The sequence below is a fragment of the Triturus cristatus genome, chromosome 5_1 (assembly GCF_964204655.1).
Source record: "Triturus cristatus chromosome 5_1, aTriCri1.1, whole genome shotgun sequence".
Lineage (NCBI taxonomy): Eukaryota > Metazoa > Chordata > Amphibia > Caudata > Salamandridae > Triturus > Triturus cristatus.
In genome coordinates, this window is record NC_140587.1 from 544,780,123 (window position 1) to 544,799,918 (window position 19,796).

At 42.7% G+C, this 19,796-nt stretch overlaps 1 protein-coding gene across 1 annotated transcript in view; it reads right to left on the reverse strand.

Annotated features, from left to right (window-relative positions):
• Window positions 1-19,796, reverse strand: part of LY96 (lymphocyte antigen 96) — a 613,732-nt gene that overhangs the window by 216,751 nt on the left and 377,185 nt on the right. Inside the window, exon 3 of the mRNA XM_085604111.1 lies at window positions 9,937-10,065. Within this exon, the coding sequence (XP_085460237.1) occupies window positions 9,937-10,065 (129 nt within the window). The remainder of the gene's footprint in view (window positions 1-9,936; window positions 10,066-19,796) is intronic.

A 19,796-nucleotide genomic window follows, 5' to 3' on the forward strand; every position in this document is an offset into this window, starting at 1 on the left:
TATTTGCATGAACAAACACCGAACTATGAGGTGTTAACACATCAACTAGCACAATGTTTTTGTAATTACCCTGGGAGCACATTTGTTTTTCATAATAACAAATGTTTGCGAGGAATCATAAAAAACAACAAATTAATGTAAAAAGAAGAAAGAAACGAGAAAGAAACCAAAGATTGATTTAATGTGTTTCATGTGTGATCTAATTCGCAAACTGTGAACTGAAATTTTACGTGTGCTTGGGTACATATTTGATGACTCTTTGTTGCTTTTGCCACAATAACTCAGGGAGGCAGGTGGTTCTCTCTAACCCTTGAGCACCGTCACTAATATAACCTCTTTGAATACCTGGTGGAATTACCTACAGGCGCCTATTACCTATTACCAATACCACCGTATCTAGTGAAATTTGATATATTTTGGCTTCCTTTCTAAAATATTGAATTAATATGTGTGTGTCACTTTAAATGCACCTGAATTTGTTTTCTTGCCTCGCCTTAAGAGAGTGATGGGTCCTGTTTCATCGCCTCGACTTGGGAGTCCTGTTTAACGTGTGTTGTTTAAAGGTGCAGAAATGAATTTGCCTCCTCTTGGGAGTGCAGGGTCCTATTGTCCAATTTGTCCTATTGTGTCAAATTACAAGCACTACAGGAGATTGCAACATGTCTTGCCATGCAGGAAAAAGTTCAAAAAACATTTTTACATCTACTAAAGTGTAGTGGGAGCAAGAGTCTGCAAACACAGATACATGTTTCTTATTGACAGTGATATTGCATGAAGGAAAACATGTGGCTTCAGTGCTATCTTGAAATTGGAATACAAATTTGGTCTCAACAGGAAAGTCATGTTCAATGGCTAAGACTGGTTTATTGCGTTGTTCTCTACAGACTCTTGCCATGTGGTCTCTTTTTCCACACTTATGACACACAACTGCCCTCACTGGGCAAGCTACATTCTTTGCCAAATGGGCTGGGCTGCCGCCCCTGTAGCACTTGGGTTTGACTGCTGAAGAGGAGGCGCTACTGATTTATTTTGTTGTCCTTCTTTGTACCTTGTTTGTTAATGACATTTACATCAGTTAGCTTGTCTCTACCTTCCTTCTGAGCCACAATGCAGTCGGCTGTGTGTTCAATTCCTACCATAGTATCAATTGCTTCTCTAAGGTCAGGATTAGCTACCAGTTGTCTTTCCTGGATCTTTGGGTTAATGGTGCACATGACCAATTGATCTCTAATAAGTGACTCTTGGAGAGACTCAAACTCACATGTATTGGCTAAACCTTTCAAAGCAGCAATGAACGGGTTTTCTTTTTTGTTTTTACCTTGTACTCTTGAGAAACATTTGTGCCTTTCTAGCACCACGTTCAGTTTCTTCTCAAAGTGCTTCTCTAACCTGTTCACTGCAGCTTGATAGACATTTTCATCTTCATCGCTGTCCTTTTTGTCCAGAGCGGGCACTGAAATATTATCATAAGTCTTACGACCTTCAATACCCGAGTTATGAAGTAACGTGTGTAGTTTCCTTAACGGGGAGAATTTTTCTCCACCTATGCAATAAGATAGGATTCCAACAATCCAAACCACTGTTTCCAAGGTAATAGGGGTTTACCTACCTCATTTAGGAAAGGAGGTGGTTGTCAAATATTCATAGAAGCCATGGCAAATATTTTATTATGCTGGAAAATATCACCAAAAAGCTGTGCCCATCGGCTAATAGGAAGGCTGACAAGCACTAAAAATCATTGGCTGTGCCCATCAGTGATTTAGAAAAGTACACGGTGTTTGTAAAAATTACACAAGCTGTGCCTATCAGCGACAAAGACTTGACAGGCAGTGGGTATTATTGAGGTGAATTGGCTGTGCCTATCAGCGAAGTGATCAAACTTGCACTATTTAAATTGATTCAGCTCTGCCCCTCAGCGAACAAGGGGACTGACAGGCAGTTGCTTTACGTAAGGAGCAATGCTGTGCCTGTCAGTGTTAAAGCAAACACAGCAAGAGGACTGACAGGCAGCTGGCTTCAGTAAGGAGTGTTGCTGTGCCTGTCAGCGTTGAAGCAAGTCCAGCGGGATGATATTTTCCCCCACACCATTTAGAAAGAAGCCGGCATGACGAAGACGATGAAAAGCTGGTGGTTCCTTCGGCCATCACCATCAGCTGTGAAACACCCCCTCTTAATACACCACAACAGGAGGGGCGGCAACCACAAGGACGCCCTGTTTGAAGGGAGGAGCAGAGGATGGCAACCCTGAGGTGGAAGAAGGCGGCCTCAGGAAGGCCGAGACTGGACTCTGCACAGTGACACGAGAAAGACCGCGGTCTGAGGAACGGCCACCGCGTCTGGAATGCTCGATGAGGTGGACTTTTGAGTCAGACACGTTGCAGGGGACCGCGCCTGAGGGGTGCGCAGGGGCAGCCGCACAGCAGGTGAGGGTCTGTCACGTTATGAGGCAACAGGGTGAACCGCTGATAATCGCAGCGGGTCGACAGTTAGTGGTAGTGAACCAAATACCAGGAAGCTGGGTGTCCCTGAGGTGGCATGCTGAATCAACGCTGAAGCAGGTATAGAGTTTGTCACATTGGGAAACAAGAAGGATAAATTGCTGAAAAGAAAGGGATGAGCAGAAAGCAGGGGTCAGCTGCTCACCGCAGTGACAGGTTTCCAGTAGGTTACTTCCCGATGCAAAGATGAGAGAAGAGCAGGGGTGACAACTGCCAGGGAGCATGCCATGCACAGTACCTTAAATCCTCACTGGGAAGAGGATTGCACGGCTTGGTTATCTGACAGCTGATGTAGCAGGACACCGGTTGACAGCTTGGAGTTTCGACACCGGTACAAGTAGGGGAATTCATCCACCCGCATTACTCAGTAGGACAGGAGCAGAAAGAAGCAAGCAGCACTGGAGAAGAAGCTGGGGTGGTGGTGAACCGTCCTCACACTGTGAATCATCACCAATGATGCAATTGAAGAAAACACTAGAGAAAGTGTTGAAGAAGACGTTATTCTGTTATACCACCACAAGTCCAGTCAGCTGTGGAATCTTCAGAACAACGTAAGCATGAACCAAAGGGGAGGAAGGAGTGGGGGGGGCGGGATGTACCAACTGCCAGTTTATACCAGTTCTCCATGAAGACTTCTGTACAAAGCAAAGGGTGAGCATAGTAGGGGCTTCGCACCCTCATGGGGCATGGGTGTTTGCAGGGAGTAGGTTCTCCATGATGACTTAAGTACAAATTGAAGGGTGTGTGTAGTAAGGGCTTGGCTTCCTCATGGGGCTTGGCCAACTAAGGAGGCTTGGGTGTCTGAAGGGATTGGGCTCTACGTGAAGACTTCTATACAAGCAAATTGTGTGGGTAGTAGGAATGTAGCCACCTAATGTGGCTTCATGGTCTGGAGAAATTGGCCTCTCTATGAAGTCTGTGCACAGAATGCTTAATAAATACTTGAGTATCAAATTCACATTTGGAATAAGTGGGCTTCACTTGATGTCTTCTATTCAAGGTGAAGGATGTGCATAGTAGGGGCTTGGATGTCTAGTGGGTCTTGGGTGTCTAGAGAGAGGGGGCTGTCTATGAGGGCTTCTGTGAAAGGTGAAGGGTGTGCTTAGTAGGTGCGTGGCCACCAATAGTGTTTGGTTGTCTGAAATGAGTAGGCTCTCTGTGAAGATTTCAGTACAAGGCGAAGGCCACCTAATAGAGCTTGGGTGTATGCATGGAAAGGCTCTCCATGAGGACTAAGCACAAGTTGAAGGGTGTGCATAGTAGGGACTTGGCCAGTTAAAGGGTCTTGGGGGTCTGGAGGGATTTGACTCTACATGAAGATCGTTATACAAGGTGAAGGTGAAGGGTGTGCATAGTAGTGACTTCTGTCTGGAGAAACTGCCACTCAGCGAAGAGTGCTTGAGTATAGAGTGGGTCTTGGGAGTCTTGGGGGAGTGAGATTTCCTTAATGACCTCTGTACAAGACAAAGGGTGTCCGTAGTAGGGGGCTTGGCCACCTAATGAGGCATGGGTGTCTGGAGGGAGCGGGCTTCCATAAGGACTTCTGTACAAGGAGGAGGGTGTACTTAGTAGCGGTGTGGCCAGCAAACGGGCTTAGTTTTCAGGAAGAAGTTGGCTTAAGTGTCTGAAGGGAGTGGGCTCTCCATGATGACTTCAGTACAAGGCGAAGGGTGTACATAGAATGGGCTTGGCCACCTAATAAGGCTTGACGGTCTGGAGAAAACGGTCTCTCCATGAAGAGCTGTGCACCGGGCGAAGTTTATGAGTAATAAGTACTTGGCCATCTAATGGGGCCTGGGTGTCTGGAGGTAGTAGGCTCTCAGTGAGGACTCCTGTACAAGGTGAAGTTTCCCGGGGGAAGATAAATAGGTAGCCCTGCGGGTCAGTGCAGGGCAGTAGGCTAGGTTGAAGGATAGCTGCTGCGGGGGGGTAATGCATACCACTGACTGTGACTGGCTCAGCTGGAGTAAAGCGCAGCCAGGGTGGCAGGAATTGTTAGATAGTCTAGGGGTAAGAGAGAACAGGATTTTGTTGATTAAGGATGGAGAATAGTCTGCTGTCAGTGTGGCTGACAGTTACAGAATTAAAGAAGTTCTGCAAGTCTGGAATTAGGTGCCTTGGCAGAGCTTCGCTATGTGTGAGTCTGAGAGTTGAAATGTTAGTAAATTGTAGGCGGTACAGATCCACACTAAAGCTCTATGATACAGTTCAGTTTCCTCTGAAAGATGAGAGTGGGACAAGAGCCCATTGTCTCTCTACCCGGTTTAATACTGTTGGACAGGAATGAGGTAGATGAGTAGAGCTATGAAAGGTTTCTGCACAGCACTACTAAAGTCAAGTGTGTGAGTTCCCAGAACTGGAACGAAAGTGGCGATCCTTAGTGAACAAATCAGATTCACTACAAGGGGTTTCACCCACAGGCATATCATAAACAAGCATTGGCAAAGCCAATAGTTTCCGCCTAGCCAAGAACTAATGGCTTTGCCAACGTCTTTTAGCCATGTTGCACCGCAGAGGAGAATGGAGTGGAGTGGAGTAAAGTGGTATGGAGTGGAGTAGCTGGGAGTGGTGTAAAGTGAAGTGGCATAGAGTGAAGTGGCATAGAGTGAGTAAATTGGCGTGAAGTGAAGTAGTGTAGAGTAGAGTGGCATAAAACGGAGTGGAGTGGCGTACAGTAGAGTGGACTGGCGTGGAGTGGAGTAGAGTGCAATGGCATAGAGAGCAGGGGCATAAAGTGGAGTGGCATAGTGTAGAGTGCCATAGAGTGAAATGGGTAGACTGGAGCTGAGCAGAGTATAGTAAAGTGGAGTGGCATGGCGTAGAGTGGTGTGGAGTAGAGTGGATCACAGTAGAGTGGCATAGAGTAGAGGGGAGTAGAGTGGCTTGAGGTGGTGTAATGTGAAGAGGTATAGAATAGAGTGACATTGAGTGAAGTGGAGAGAGGTATAGTGTAGAGTGGCAGTGTGTGGGGCAGAGTGGTATAGAGTTATGTACGGAGTTACGTACGGTGGAAGGGAGTGGCATAGAGTTAAGTGGTGTAGAGTGGCGTACAGTGGAGTGGGGTGGTGCAGAGTAAAGTAAAGTGTAGTGGCACAGAGTACAGGGGCATCGAATGGAGTGGTGCAGAGGAAAGTAGAGTGGCATAGAGTGCAGTGACCTAGAGTGCAGTGGTGCATAGTAGAGTGCCATAGAGTGGAGTAGTTCAGAATAGAGTAGAGTGGTGTAGAGTACAGAGGCATAGAGTGCAGTGGCATAGAGTGGAGTGGTGCAGAGTAGACTAGAGAGGCATAGAGGGCAGTGGTGTAGAGTGAAGTGGTGTAGCGGTCCTGATAAAGTGATCAAGTTAGGAACATTGTGAATAAAACCAGATTGTTTTCAAATTTGACTACTTCAGAGAAACTACATGTGCATGACCCCACCCTGCTTGCCCTAAATTAACATTCAGATCCCAGGCAGGTAGATGGCAATTATCTTTTTGTCTCATAGCTTTACTTCACATCATCCCTCTTTACCACTTACTCTCTACCTATCTGTAGATCACTATGTACCTACCACAACTCTCTATTTCAACTTTCGACCTTACCTATGTCTATCCCTTCTCACATCTTTCTCTACCACATGCTACCTCTCTCTGTGCCTGCCGGTCTCAATATATTTACTTCTATTGCTCGACTCTCTTGCTAACTCAGCTTTCTCTCAGTACCTCACTGCTGTTACACCTCACTATATTTCTACTCATCTATTTCATTATTGTCTCACTTTTCTCTTCATCTTCCTGTATTGTACCTCTCTCTGCCTCCCTCTCACCTGTCTCTCTACCTCACCTTTCTGCACCTCATTTCCCTACCTTATATTTCTCTTCCTATATTATCTTTCTCTACCTTGCCTCTCTCTTTAACTACCTAACTTTATCTAACCATTTGTTTGCTGTCTAACCTCTTCACCTTCTCTACTCACCATACCTATCTCTGCCTCACCTCTCTCATTATATTACTCCTTTCTTGCTACCTCTCTTTTTCTACCTCTTTTGTTCTGTCGATATATGTTTCATTGTCATCTCTCTTTGAACCTCCTTTTATATTGCAACTACCCTCTCTACCTTGCCCCTCTTTCCCTCACACTCTTTGTACATCTCTCTACCTCCCCTCTGGGCATACCTCACTCTCTATGTTATAGCACTCCCTCTACCTAATCATCTGCCTATCCTATCTACCTCTATATCACCTTTCTTTCCCTGTCTGATACTGTCTCTTTAATTCACCTCTTTTCTCTCAACACTGCATGCATCTTTCTACATTTCATACCCTCACTACCTTTCTCACTGACTAACTACTCTATTCATCTAACCTGCATTCTTCTACTTCTTATGTCTGTGTCCTGTTGCCTACCTCACAACTCTTTCTAGTCTTCTCTTGCTACCTCATGTTTCTCCTTCTAGCTCTTTCTGCCTCTACCTCTCACTAACACACTTGTCTTTCTATCTTACCTCTTTCTCTACCTCAATCCTTTGTGTACTAAGCTATTCCTGTCTAAATCGCATACTTCCTCTTACATGGCAGAATCAGAGATCACTTTCTACAGAGCTAAGTGTCTGGTTATGCATTTGGTGGTCCATGAACCGCCAAACTCACGGTGGCAATCCGGCCACTTCTGCACCAGCAGTCAGACTGCCATTGGACCACCGCAACTTCCAGATAACCGTGTTCCATGGCGGTGAAGCGGCAGTCAGTGGCTTACAATACCCTGGTTTCCTGACTGTCTGTAGTCTCGTGGAGATTCTTACTCCATGAAACTGCTGATGGTCAGGACGCAAAGGGTTCCCTTTCCCCTTGTGTGTTTGTGCATGCAGGGTGGGTGCATGTTGTGCCCCTTGTGTGCTAGCACCCTCAGTTCCAGCCCGGCATGGTGCTGTGCTGGAACGCACTGTGGCAGTTCTGCGACAGTGCAGCATTAAGGTTTCACATTTGAGCCTTTTTACTGCACTGCCACGGGACCGCCACTTCACCTGCCCACCAGACCATGATTTCAGTCGTAATCTGGCAGGCAGTAGCCCTCTTTGGCAGTGTGAGAATGTGGCAGTGGTGTGGCAGCCTGCTCCCACACCGCCAAACTCATAATCAGGCCCTAATTGTGAACATAGAAAGAGGAAGGAAGGCAAAGGCAGTGGAATTTCATTTTGAAGACTTATCAGACTTCTCCCAATGAAAGGGTGTACATCCTCAAAGCATTATTTCGATTGTCACCATTGCTGTGAGAATGCCAGATGTGAATCAATATTTAATTGCGATTACTCAGACACAGGGCAGTTATTGTTAAAGTAACAAGGATTTAGCTAAACATGAATAACAAATTCAAATTTGTTCCAAATAGTGTCAACGCTGTCTGGGGGTTCAGTACAGCAGGAGCAGCCCGTGCAGGTAAGAGCGGTGGGGCTATGGGGCAGGGTGGCTTCGGATTTAACAGACGACAACAAGGGAAAATTAAATAAATAAGTAATTTCCCCCGTTGTCGTCTGTTGAATCCCCCCCCCACCCCACCGCTCCTACCTGCACAGGCCGCTCCTGCAGTACAGGAGAGTACGTGGAAAGAGCCGCAGGTGACAGTAGAGGTGTACTCATAAGTCTAGCTGTGGGGCTCTCCATGCTGATGGTGCAGGTGAAATTACAGCAGAGGAAGGGGAACTCATTCTGAGCTATGCTATCTTCATCTTCAAAAATACATAATCACATTTGAGGTGAATGTTCAAATCTCAGGGGCCTATTCACAAACTCCATTTATTAGTAGGTTTTGTAGTACTACGGAAGGTCCTACAAAATGCAGTTCTCAAACCTTTGTGCAGGGTTTATGCCTCTACCTCGCCTATCATTTTCTGTGCTTAGGTGTGGGTGTGAAGTCTCTGCACATGTAAATATAAATTTTGTAGTAAATGTGAGAGGGACAAAGGGGAGTGGATGGAAAATGGAGAATACTCACTAATAGAAAGAAAATGAGGAGGAGTGAGGGGTTAAAGGATAATCAGGGAGGGGTTTAGGGAAGGAAGTTTACCCACCAACTTAAGAATACCCACATTCCTATTCACAAATGGCCCTTATAAAGTTACTACAGCCAAGGAGGGACCAAACATGGTAGTACTCAGAGCTGGAGTAAGTCCAGTATGACATACGGCCTACCACTGGTACTTCAACACCCTTCCATGGAAATCAATGGAGTTAGGGACTTCAAATAAAACCCTATAGGAAATAATGTTAAATTAAATTAAATTAATTCAATATAAATATAATTTAATGTTAAAAAATATATACAAATAGTGCATATTTTTAATTTAATCATAAAATATGTTTGGGGATTTAAATATTGATGTGGAAATAACTCTTTTATAATATATTTTAATAACTTTCCATTATTTCTGTACATCACTTTTAACAATTATTGATGCATATAAAAGTAGGTGGGAAATACATTTTTAATTTATTTCAAGGAACTAATTGTAATTTAATTTAAACTACTTTAAATAATTACATTTTTAATTCAACATTTAGTCAATAGTGCTTTAGCATTTTATGTTCAAGTTCTACATTTAAAATAAATATATAAAATTAACTTAAATTAATATTTTGCATACCACATATTTTTAAAGACTTTTCCAAAGTTGAATAAACCTTTTTACTTTTCTCTATACTTTACTACTTTACCATAGGGAGACTCCACAGTTGGGGTGGAGATCTTGGCATGGTAAAGTCTAGGAAAAGCTTTTAAAAAAAGCTATTTCAACTTGGTTAGTGTCTGTAAAATATGTTTATGTTAAATGTTACTGCAAATTATTTTTATGTTTACTTTAAGTAGATAAATAAAGTAAGAAATGCAACATCAGTTCTAACAAAATTTTGAATTAAAAATAAACTATTTAAAATATATTTTTATGTAGGTTAAATTAAAAAAATGATTTCTGCATTATTTTTTAAATGCAAAAGAAGTTATTAAAACATTTGATAATTAAAATAAATATAAGCAGTGTTGTATATATTTGTTAACATTACATTATATTTATTTATATTCATAACTATTTGAAATCTTTTAATTTAATTTAACATTATTTCAAATGGGGGTTACATTTAAGTCCCTGCCTCTATCATTTTCTGTGGAAGGGTGTTGCACTGCCAAGGGTTCGCCATGTGTGGTGCTAGACTTACTACTGTTATTTCATAGTAACTTACATTTGTAATGTAGGCTCCTCCCATTTTTTCAGTGGGTGTAGATGTGTAAGTATACTCTTCTGAGTAACTGTACACTAGTTTTTATATGTGCAAATTACACACAAGCCTAAGTTAACCTTGTTAAATTGTCCTGTACATCTTTATTGCACAACACAAATACCTCTTTTGGTTGCTTGAGTACTCAAAATGTACTGGGGATGGAAACATCGAGCCGGGTTACATACCTCCTTTTAAGTTTCCACAAAATTCCATTTCATCATCATGTCCAGTGCATACATCGTGTGTGCGTTCCAATATTTTCATATTTTCATACCATAAGTCCAGGATCACGTAGAAGTTTTTTACATCAAAACCTAGACAAAACAGAAACATTTTACTTAGAGTGCTCACTTTAATTCACACTTGGGGCGTACATTGTTGATAGTTGAGGATGCTTGTTTTCTTAGGATTCCTGCAGCTTGAGCATTTTGATGGGTGAAAATGTATTACTAAATCTACCATGCCAACTGTCACTGTGAATCCTCAAAAAGCACTGTATCAAACAAAGATTTCAAGTTGTCATACGAATGCTCCCCATGAAGTAATTTATTATTCTGATTCGCTAAGGCACTTTACATCTTGGTGTTCATTTCTTTATTCTTAGCATTTCCCTCTAGTCATAATGTTACTAGAACACCTGTCCATACATTATGACCCAACAGGGCGGAAATATAAATAAGTTTGAAATAAAAATAGCGCCAAAAAGTGTTAAGCACCAACTGCAATCAACTGGACATGGTAGATCGCAACCTAGGCGCAAATTGATGCCAACCAATGGAAAGAGATAAAAACAAGGAGAAATAAAGATATTTCTCCTCATTACGCCTGCCCTGGTTAGGCGTACAGTTTTGACGCATTCCCATGTTTACAGATCCTTGTAAATCTGGGAGTGCATCAAAACCCATGGGTGTTGCGTGGGAACACCCACTGCAGTGCCCATGGAACGCCTCCTTGATGCAGTGTAAGGCAATACAGAGACTTCAGCTGTGCTGCCTTGCCTTACTCCATATCTAAAAGGCCATTAAAAGCCATGCAGGGTGACCTTGCATGGCCTCATAGAAATGGGCCTGCACTCTGCGATGCCGGAACGTCATAAAAAATGACACACCGGTGGCTCAAGGGGCTTGTAAATAAGCCCCTAATTCTCAAAATTGGCTGGTTGGTACATTTGTAAATGGGCTGATTCTGTGAATTAGCCAATTTGCGAACGCAAAATATCTTCATGCATGTGGCCCTCAGTTACATATTTCCTAAAAAGTACAAACGCCTCTTTTATCTCTTTCAGAAGTAAAAGCAATTGCTGAAAGTGCTTCAATACAAATTGTATTGAATTGACAGGCAGCCCTATTTTGCAATCTTGATTGGTTGGCATGTTTAAGTGTGGCTTATTTTTCCCATATTAAAAGTGATGCACTGGCAGCGAAATGGGCTTGTAAATAAGCCCCTGTGTGTGCGCGTACTTCACAGATATTTAGGGGCATATTAGGAAGGGCTGGCGATATAATTATTACCGCTTTAGCATCCGTTTTTGGGCGAAAAGCAGCGATAATTATATCGCAGTATCATCAAGGACACGCTAGCGCGTGTTTCCTTGATGTAGAGCCCGTTTTTTCACAGCCTTGCATCGCTAATGAGATGCAAAGAAGGCGTGGCTGTGAAAACAACACATGTTAATATCGTGAAGGCAGCTCCGCGATATTAACAAGGAGGTGCAGCGATAAAAAAAATCGCGCTACCTCAGCCTTAACTCAGGAATTTAACGTCTGTTAAATTCCTGACTAAGGCATACTTTTAATGGGAGATGGATTATGCTGATACGACCACAGGGTCGTATCAGCAATGTTATCGCTGTTTTCAATGGAACATCGCTGGAAAACCAGCGATGTTCCATTGAAAACACAGCTATCGCTGAAATATTATCGCCATGGCGCTATGCGTTGTAAATATAGCGTTATCATGGCGATAATATTCAGCGATAGCCGGCAATAATATTTCTATCGCTATGTACGGCCAGCGATAATTATCGCTGGCCGTTGATAATATGCCCCTTAGTTTTTCTGGAAGCATTATTGATGCAAAATATGGCACACTAAGTTGCTTTGCAATTCCCATCGCGATTTTATGCTTATCCCAAAAGGATTGTATTTGTTCAAAATGAAAAGCAAGGTAACTTACTAAATGAAAGTTGCCGCAGAGGCAAAATATCAGAAACATGTAACTGAATCTTGAGTCTATAAACATTTTTGATTCCGTTTTCGTTTTAATATCCCATATTTCTTTACATTTCTAGGTTTGGCTTTATCAGTACCAAATTATTTTGAAAATACAAGTAGGAGTGCAAGCTAAGCTGCTCCATAATTAGCGCCATGCTTCAAGAATGGACTACCACTTCTGCACAACATTCCTTAAACAGCACTTTTTATTGGTCCAATGTTGGAATGTTCTTTTTTTTTTACACCAGTTAAATAATTGTATTTGTTTCAAAGCAAAATATAAGAAAGGTACATAAATGGAACATTAATTTTAACAAGTGTATATCTCATGATATAAATCAGTAATGCGATAATAAAAGTTTCTATTTTACATACCAAGATTCTATCTTCAATCATATGAAGAAAAGGAAAGTCTTTGGACTTGAGTGCTATGCATTTAGAAAACAGAAATACTTGTTATTACTAGTATCAAAGAGTGAAACTTAGTAAAAGATAATAGTCTTTAAGATTTTAAAATTCATTGGGTCTATGATAGATATTAAAGGTCAGAAAAAGAAGGGGGCACCAAAAAAGATTAATTAGCAAAGTAACGCCAGTTCTATAAAATATTAACTACTAACACGTGATATCAAGTAATATGATCTAAAAATTAGATTACAATAAAAAAGCATATCATATCTCAACCTATGTAAATTTATGGAGGCATTGGAACCTCATGGATTGATTCAGATGAAACATTCTTCCTGTACTCTTCTTTTTTTTTAAAACATATTTTTTTATTATTACTTTTTTCCAAGAGACATTTCAACCAATCAATGATTTAACAAGCCAGTGGTCCACAATAAGCTGGACCAACTTTGACATCATGTCAGATATAAATGTCCTCTTACAAACAACACAAAAAGATAAACTATTACAGAGGAGCATAGTTCACATAATGATCCAACAAAAACAGTTACAGTACAGCAGTCTCACGAAATACAATCATAGTATTATCATAGTCACAGAGTCTCGAATGTTGGTCTCATTGGGAGCATCTAAGGTTCAACATATTTCCAGGTTCACGTGAAAATAACATACCACCAGCGTGTAAATGTACTCATGGTCTTAGTGATCAATGGAATGGGCCTGTAGGTAGCTCTTGAGCGCTTGCCAAATGTCACAGGGCGCGATCCCGAATCCATGTCCGTGCTAATGCTATCAACAAGGCCATTGCTGAAAATCGTCGAATGCTTCTTCTCAACGGCTTGACATATCCCAAAAGGGCCATCAGAGGTTTGGGGGTACAGGTTGTTCTATCATGAAGACAGTTGTCGAAAAATGTCTTCCCAGTATGTGCTCACCAATGCACAAAGCCATGCAAGATGTAAAAAATCAGCGCCAAGGGCGCCACAGCGCACACACGTGCTTGAAACTGCAGGGTTCATCTTTGCCAATAGCTTGGGAGTAACGTAGGCTCTATGAAGATAATTAAAATATAATCATATATGTCTATAGTTGCATGAGAGGTAGCGCGTCTGGGAGCAACAGTAGTTCCATATGTCGTCAATGATTGTAATATCTAATTCTTACTCCCAGGATGCGCGTACTTTAAAGCCTACAGGTGAGCGACAAGTGATACATGCGTGATACTAAAGGTGCACTGTCGGGTGAAGTAATAAGAAGTGTGAGTGGTGGAAAGTTGACTGGTTAGGTAGAGGAGTCAGGGAGGGCCTTCAATAGGGAGCTACATATTCTATGGAGCAAGAAGCTGTCCATGTAAGTCGCAGTACCACATGCGGTCAAGTCGGCAGTCAAACATGGTTTAGAGTCATTAAACAAGTCACCCGGTTTTGAGAGTCGATGTTTAAGAAGCTTTTGTTTAGTGAGAGTTTCCATAGTAGGGGGTATCCACGGGATATCTACCAGTGATAAATGTGGAGAGTATAAAGATGAGTATTTTAGGTATTTACGCAACTTCGACCATGCCCAATATGTCGTGGGGACAGTTTGAATTTCTGCATGGCATTGTGGAAGGCCCAAGGACAGCAGTGTAGATAGTGGTTGGGGATGTACCTGCGAGCCATCGGGTTTGAGGTATTGAAGTCGGGCATCTGGATGAAACCAGTAATATGTAAAATGGACTTGGGCCACGAGGTAATATAAATAGAAGTCCGGGACCCCAACTCCCCCCCCGCTCAAAAGGCATGGTCAAGATGGCCCAATTCACTTGCGGTTGCTTATCCGCCCATACCAATCTTATCAGAAGTGACCGGCATGTGTTAAAAAAGATCAACGTTAAAGGAATGGGGAGATTTAAAAAAAGGTATAAAAATTGTGGTAGTACTACCATTTTAATTATGGCAATCCTCCCCGTCATAGAGAGCGGAAGCTTCGTCCATTTGTTGATTTGTCTCGAGGCGTTCAACCGCTGGGCCATAATTTAAACGGATGACCTCCGGGGCTTTACAGTGTAAGAAAATGCCTAGATATTTAGGTGAATCAGTGCACCATTTCAAGGGAAATTCCATGTCACTCGGGGTTGTGGCGGGAGTCAATGGGAATATTTCGGACTTGGTCCAGTTGATGACCAGTCCTGAGTAAACGCCAAAGCGGACCACCCCCCGCAAATGAGGGGGCAGATTATGAGCAGGCTTGCATACAAATAGCATCACATCTTCCGCGTAAAATGATGCGATGAGTGGTCCCGTGTGTAACTGTAATCCATGGTGCAGTTAGCGTTCCTGAATGTAGCGAGCTAGCGGGTCCATAGCTATAATGAAAAGCACAGGTGAAAGTGGACACCCCTGTCTGGTGTCCCATGTCAAAGCAAATGGAGACGTGGTGGTACCATTCACTTTCAGTCTTGCAGTTGGGTCAGAATATAATAAGCGAACAAGATTTAGAAATCCAATGGGGATTCCTAATTTTTGTATGACAGCGTACAAAAAGGACCATGCTAGGGAATCAAAAGCCTTCTCGGCATCCAGCATAACTGCTGCCACCGGTAAAGTGGGCTCCATTTGGTTTATCACCAAGAAGACTGTACAAAGGTTAAGAGTGGTAGACCTTACCGGAATGAATCCAGCTTGAAAGGGGCAAAGGGTGGTGTTGACTAGTAATGCCAGTCGGGTAGCAAGTATCTTGTAATCATGATTAAGTAGTGACAGCAGCCTATAGGATTGACATTTGTGGGGGGATTTATCCGGTTTGAGTAGAAGTGTGATCATGGCTTCACGCATTGTTGGTGAGAGTGATCCGCACTGCAGGGCCTCGTCATATACCTCCAAGGGATGGGGAGCAACTTTGTGTTGATAGGCTTTGTAAAAATCACCAGAGAGCCCATTGGACCCGGGGCAAAACTGCTGGCCAGATCTTTAATGGCCTGCTTGATTTCGTCAGTGTCTATCAGGGAGGCCAGAAACTCCTGCTGTCTCTTGTCCAACCAGACCATGCCTATCTCTTGTAAATAGGCAGACAGGGCTGGGCTCGTAGGTGAGTTTCGCGTTTGGTTTAATTTGGTATAATAATCGAGAAAAGCTGTGTTAATGTCCGACCCGTTCGTTAGTAAGTCACCAGAGTCTGTAGCTAGGTGAGTTATGTATGTCGACCGGTATTGTGGTCTAAGGAGGTGTGTAAGCATTCTACCAGGTCGCTCCCCCTCGCCGTACACCTAACTCTAGGATATTTACCCATGTACTTGACCTCTCGGGCAGCTGCATCAGTAAACTTAGTCAGCAGCTGGGAGCGGTCTCGGAGTAGTGTCAAAGACGGAGAATTTTGAATGGCAGTGTCAATATCCTTTAACTTACTATCAAATTTTTCAATTTATCTCAAATGGAGCTGAACATGCCAACATGTTTTGAGATGCAAACACCCCGAATAAAGGCTTTAAACGCATCGCATAGCACAAGTTGGGACAGTAAAGTGCCCATGTTCAATTGAAAGAATTCTGTGATAGCTTCCCCCACCTCACTGTGAAATGCAGAATCCAATACGGCATTAGCCGGGAATTTCCATAAAGGCCGCTGCTTAGGGACTGGGGAAAAACCACGTCTAGTAAGACTGGGGAATGATCAGCTATGGTACAGGGTAAATATTCAACTTTGTGTACGTCTAAGAGAAGCTGTGGCGTAAGGTACCAATGGTCAAATCTGGACTAGGGGCCATGTGGGGTAGAATAAAAGGAATAATTACGGTAGCCTGGGTAGTTGATGCACCAAGGGTCTGCCAAAAGTGCACTTTGCAAAAGAGAGAAGAGGTCCTTTGTAGCCTGTGGTTTTGAGGCACGGCCAGATTCGGTAGTGTCAGTGGCAGGGTCAAGTGTAAGATTGAAATGCCACCTCCCCAGTAATATAGTGTTGGATTTCAGTCGGTCTATATGTGAAGCTATCGTGGAGAAATATTTGGGCGTGTTAACATTCGGAGCGTATATATTGACCAGAAGCAACTGTGTCCCTCCAAGGGATCCCTGAACTAAGAGAAATCTGTCCTCTGGGTCCCTCACAACCGATAAAACTTGGAAGGGAAGAGAGGGATGTATGAAAATTCACACCCCACGGGAGTAAGTGCTTTAGCTGGAAAAGAAATGGTTTTGTCCCCCTGACGCAGCAAAGCCATGGGCTGACAGCGGTGCATAGTGTGTCTCCTGTAGGAAAGCAAGTTGAATGGAATGCCTTGCTAGAAAAGCTGTCACCTGTCTACCTTTTTTGGAGCAAGAAAGTCCTCGTACATTTCCAGGATGAACATCTAAGGTGTAAGTCAGCCGTATGTACTCTCCTAACACTCATCTATACACATATATTTCTTTGAGATGCATCTGAGAAGAGTGGATCGTGCCGTGTCATGCCGCACAAGATGAGTGTGCTCCGAGCCCCGCCCTCAGGGTCACCAGAGTCCCCTGTCGACTCGGGCCTCCGAGGGCCGTGTCAGGCTCGGAAGCGCAGGATCTGGATCCTGGCTCCCTGGGCATGTCCAGCTGTTGCATCACCAGGGCTTCCAACAGGTGTTCTAGGGCTGTCTTCAGCGCATATTTAAGCAGGCGGGTGAAAATAACGCTGTGACGGTTCCAGAGCTCTCGAGTCAGGCGGCCATCTTAGTTGCCTGGTCGGCCACGCCTCCTTCCTGTACTCTTCTGAAAGAAAATTGGTAAAGGGAAAGGAAAACTCTTTTAACCTTATCATTAACACAAACAGCATGAGCTGTATCCACCCTGTGATCAAAACACTGTTAGACCTGTCAGCCTTAGGTTGGTCTTGCCCCAAACGTTTGCCTTCTCCCCTCCTATTTTTACTGAATTCCCTCTTTGTTAGCTTAAGACTTGGTGCACTCTACAACTGCTAACCAGTGCAAAAGGGTTTTTGCTCACTCCCCTAAACATGGTAAAATAGGCTTACACCTGATTGGCAAATTTAGCTTACTTATATGTCACTGGTAGACTAGTTAATCATAAACCCAGGATCTGTAAATTAAATGCCACTAATGGGCCTGCAGCACGTATTGTGCCATCCACTTAAGCAGCCATTGCAGCTTCAATGCAGTTTTAAACTGCCAAGTCTACTTGGCAATATAAACCCCTTGCCAAGATTTAAACTCCCTTTTTATTACATATATGTCATGCCCATAGTAGGTCCTAGGTAGCCTATAGGGCAGGGTGCAGTGTAATTAAAAGGCTGGATGTGTACTTTTAAGTTTTACATGTCATAGTAGTGAAAAAGTCCTAAACCCATTTTTTACTACTGTGAGACCTACCTGGCCCATAGGATAACATCGGGTTGCCCTATTACATTTAATAAGTGCTAACTTTGAGTGGGAACAGGTAAGCATTTATTGGTTGGTATCTCTGAAATTGTAATGGTAAAGTTGGATTTTCAAATTACAATTTTGAAAATGCCGCTTTTTGAAAGGTACAGGAAAAACCACAGGAGATAACCCATAGGCCCAGTCGAGACTCAGGTAGATCAAGTATAGCAATCAACAATGTCTCAACAGGTAATATTTAGTAGGCAATTTCATGAAGTATAAAACAGCAATTACAGTTGCAAGGGAAGAAAGGGAGACAAAACGATTTGTATGAGACGTGTAGAGCGGTCTGTATTAAAACATTATATAAACAGCAATAGTTATATCAGCACTATTGCATTTAATGCAGTGTAACCCAAATATTTATCTGCACATAAGTGCTCGTGCAGAAAGTGACACATGAAGTAATGTGAGGAACAGTGAAAAACAGCTCAAAAAATATGATTCAAAGAACGGTTACAAAACAGTCAAGTGGTAGTACAAGAAATAATCCACTGATTTAAGAACCATAAAAACGCCCAAGGATGTGCTGAGTGGTCGATCATCATCAGTACCGGGTTACAGAGAGTTTGGTCAGTGCTGTAATGGGAAAGAACTCATAAGAGGTAGGAAATATCTCCTCAACCCAAGTACATCAGTCAAGGTATCAAAGGCGTGCCTACACGTCCAAGTGAACTGGTGGAAAATTGTATAAGATCCAGAAGTGTAACTATGTTGTGGAAGATGCGAACGGGTTACGGTCAAATTATCATGTAATTTCAATAGGCTGTCCAATTCCGGTGTCAGTAAGGAATGCGTCCTTCCTGACACAGTCAGTGGTCATTTAAGATAAGTGTATTCAATAATTTGAGAATACTGTTACACCATTAATGTTAAAGGTATCTTTTTAACGTGGCGCCTGCTCTAGCTCTAACAGCATATGCAAATTGTGACTGGGTCCCCGCATTTAGCATGCTATTTCTTATAGGGGCCACATAAAAGCAGTCTATGTTTTGGGAGAACGTTTCAAGCTCTGTACAGGGGCTTTTAAACTATTAAGCTTGGTTCTTTCACCTCTGGTACCCTCACCTGCCCAATCCAAGATGGATGCGGCCCAGCAACATTACATGAGCTCTCGCTCCCTGATAACCAGGGAAGCGGTGGCTATATTTCTAGTATATCTTCTCCTCCACTTAGCAATCCAACATCAAGAATGGGAAGCACGCCTTTAAGAGGTAGAGGTAGGAGACTGAATCTTCTGCCTCCGAAGAGGAGCAAGGAGCTTGTTTGGAGTCTGGCTCCATTGCATATTTGGAGAGGCTCCAGCTTGATATCGTGTAGTTTGGGCAAAATGTTAATAATATGGGTTAACCTCTTCTTACCATCAATTACAGGGATAACGCCCTTTCCCGCACTGCCTTCCGAGTATAACTCGCTTCAAGGGATCGATCTTTGCCACCGTGTTTAGAATCACAAACTGTTTCATTATAGTAAGATTAATCACAATGATAGCTCTCAGTTCAGTCAACGATGAGAGTTTCAAATAATTTCAAACTTTTTTTGGTCATTAAGAATTTAGTAAGATTCTTTTTATTCAGATTAGTCAATGATTTCAAGTAATTTTACAGAAATCTAAGTAGGGTTAGACCAAATAATCAAATAATGCTTCAAGCGTGTTCCATAAAGGACATAACCCTATTCTAAATAACAGGGCCACAATTTATAGCTAGTAGAAATCATGAAAAGCTAAAGTTTAACGGGAAAGAGTGAAATAAAGAGAGTAAAAAACTCAAAATCCAATTAAAGCAGCCGAACCTCGCATAAGAGTAGTTCATGAAACTCAGCCAATTCTTAGTAGTTTGCGCAAAGAAACGTAAAGTTGCAGTAGTAATCTGTAAAACTTGATCATCAACAGTAAAGCATAGGATGAACAGCAGCAGCAGTAGCCACAACTGACAAATGAATGGGTCTGGGTCTCAGCTTCTCAGCTTCAAGCCTCAAGTCTCTAGTCTAACTAGTAACACCTAATATAACAAGCATTGGCATAGCCAATAGGTCTCGCTTTTGAGACC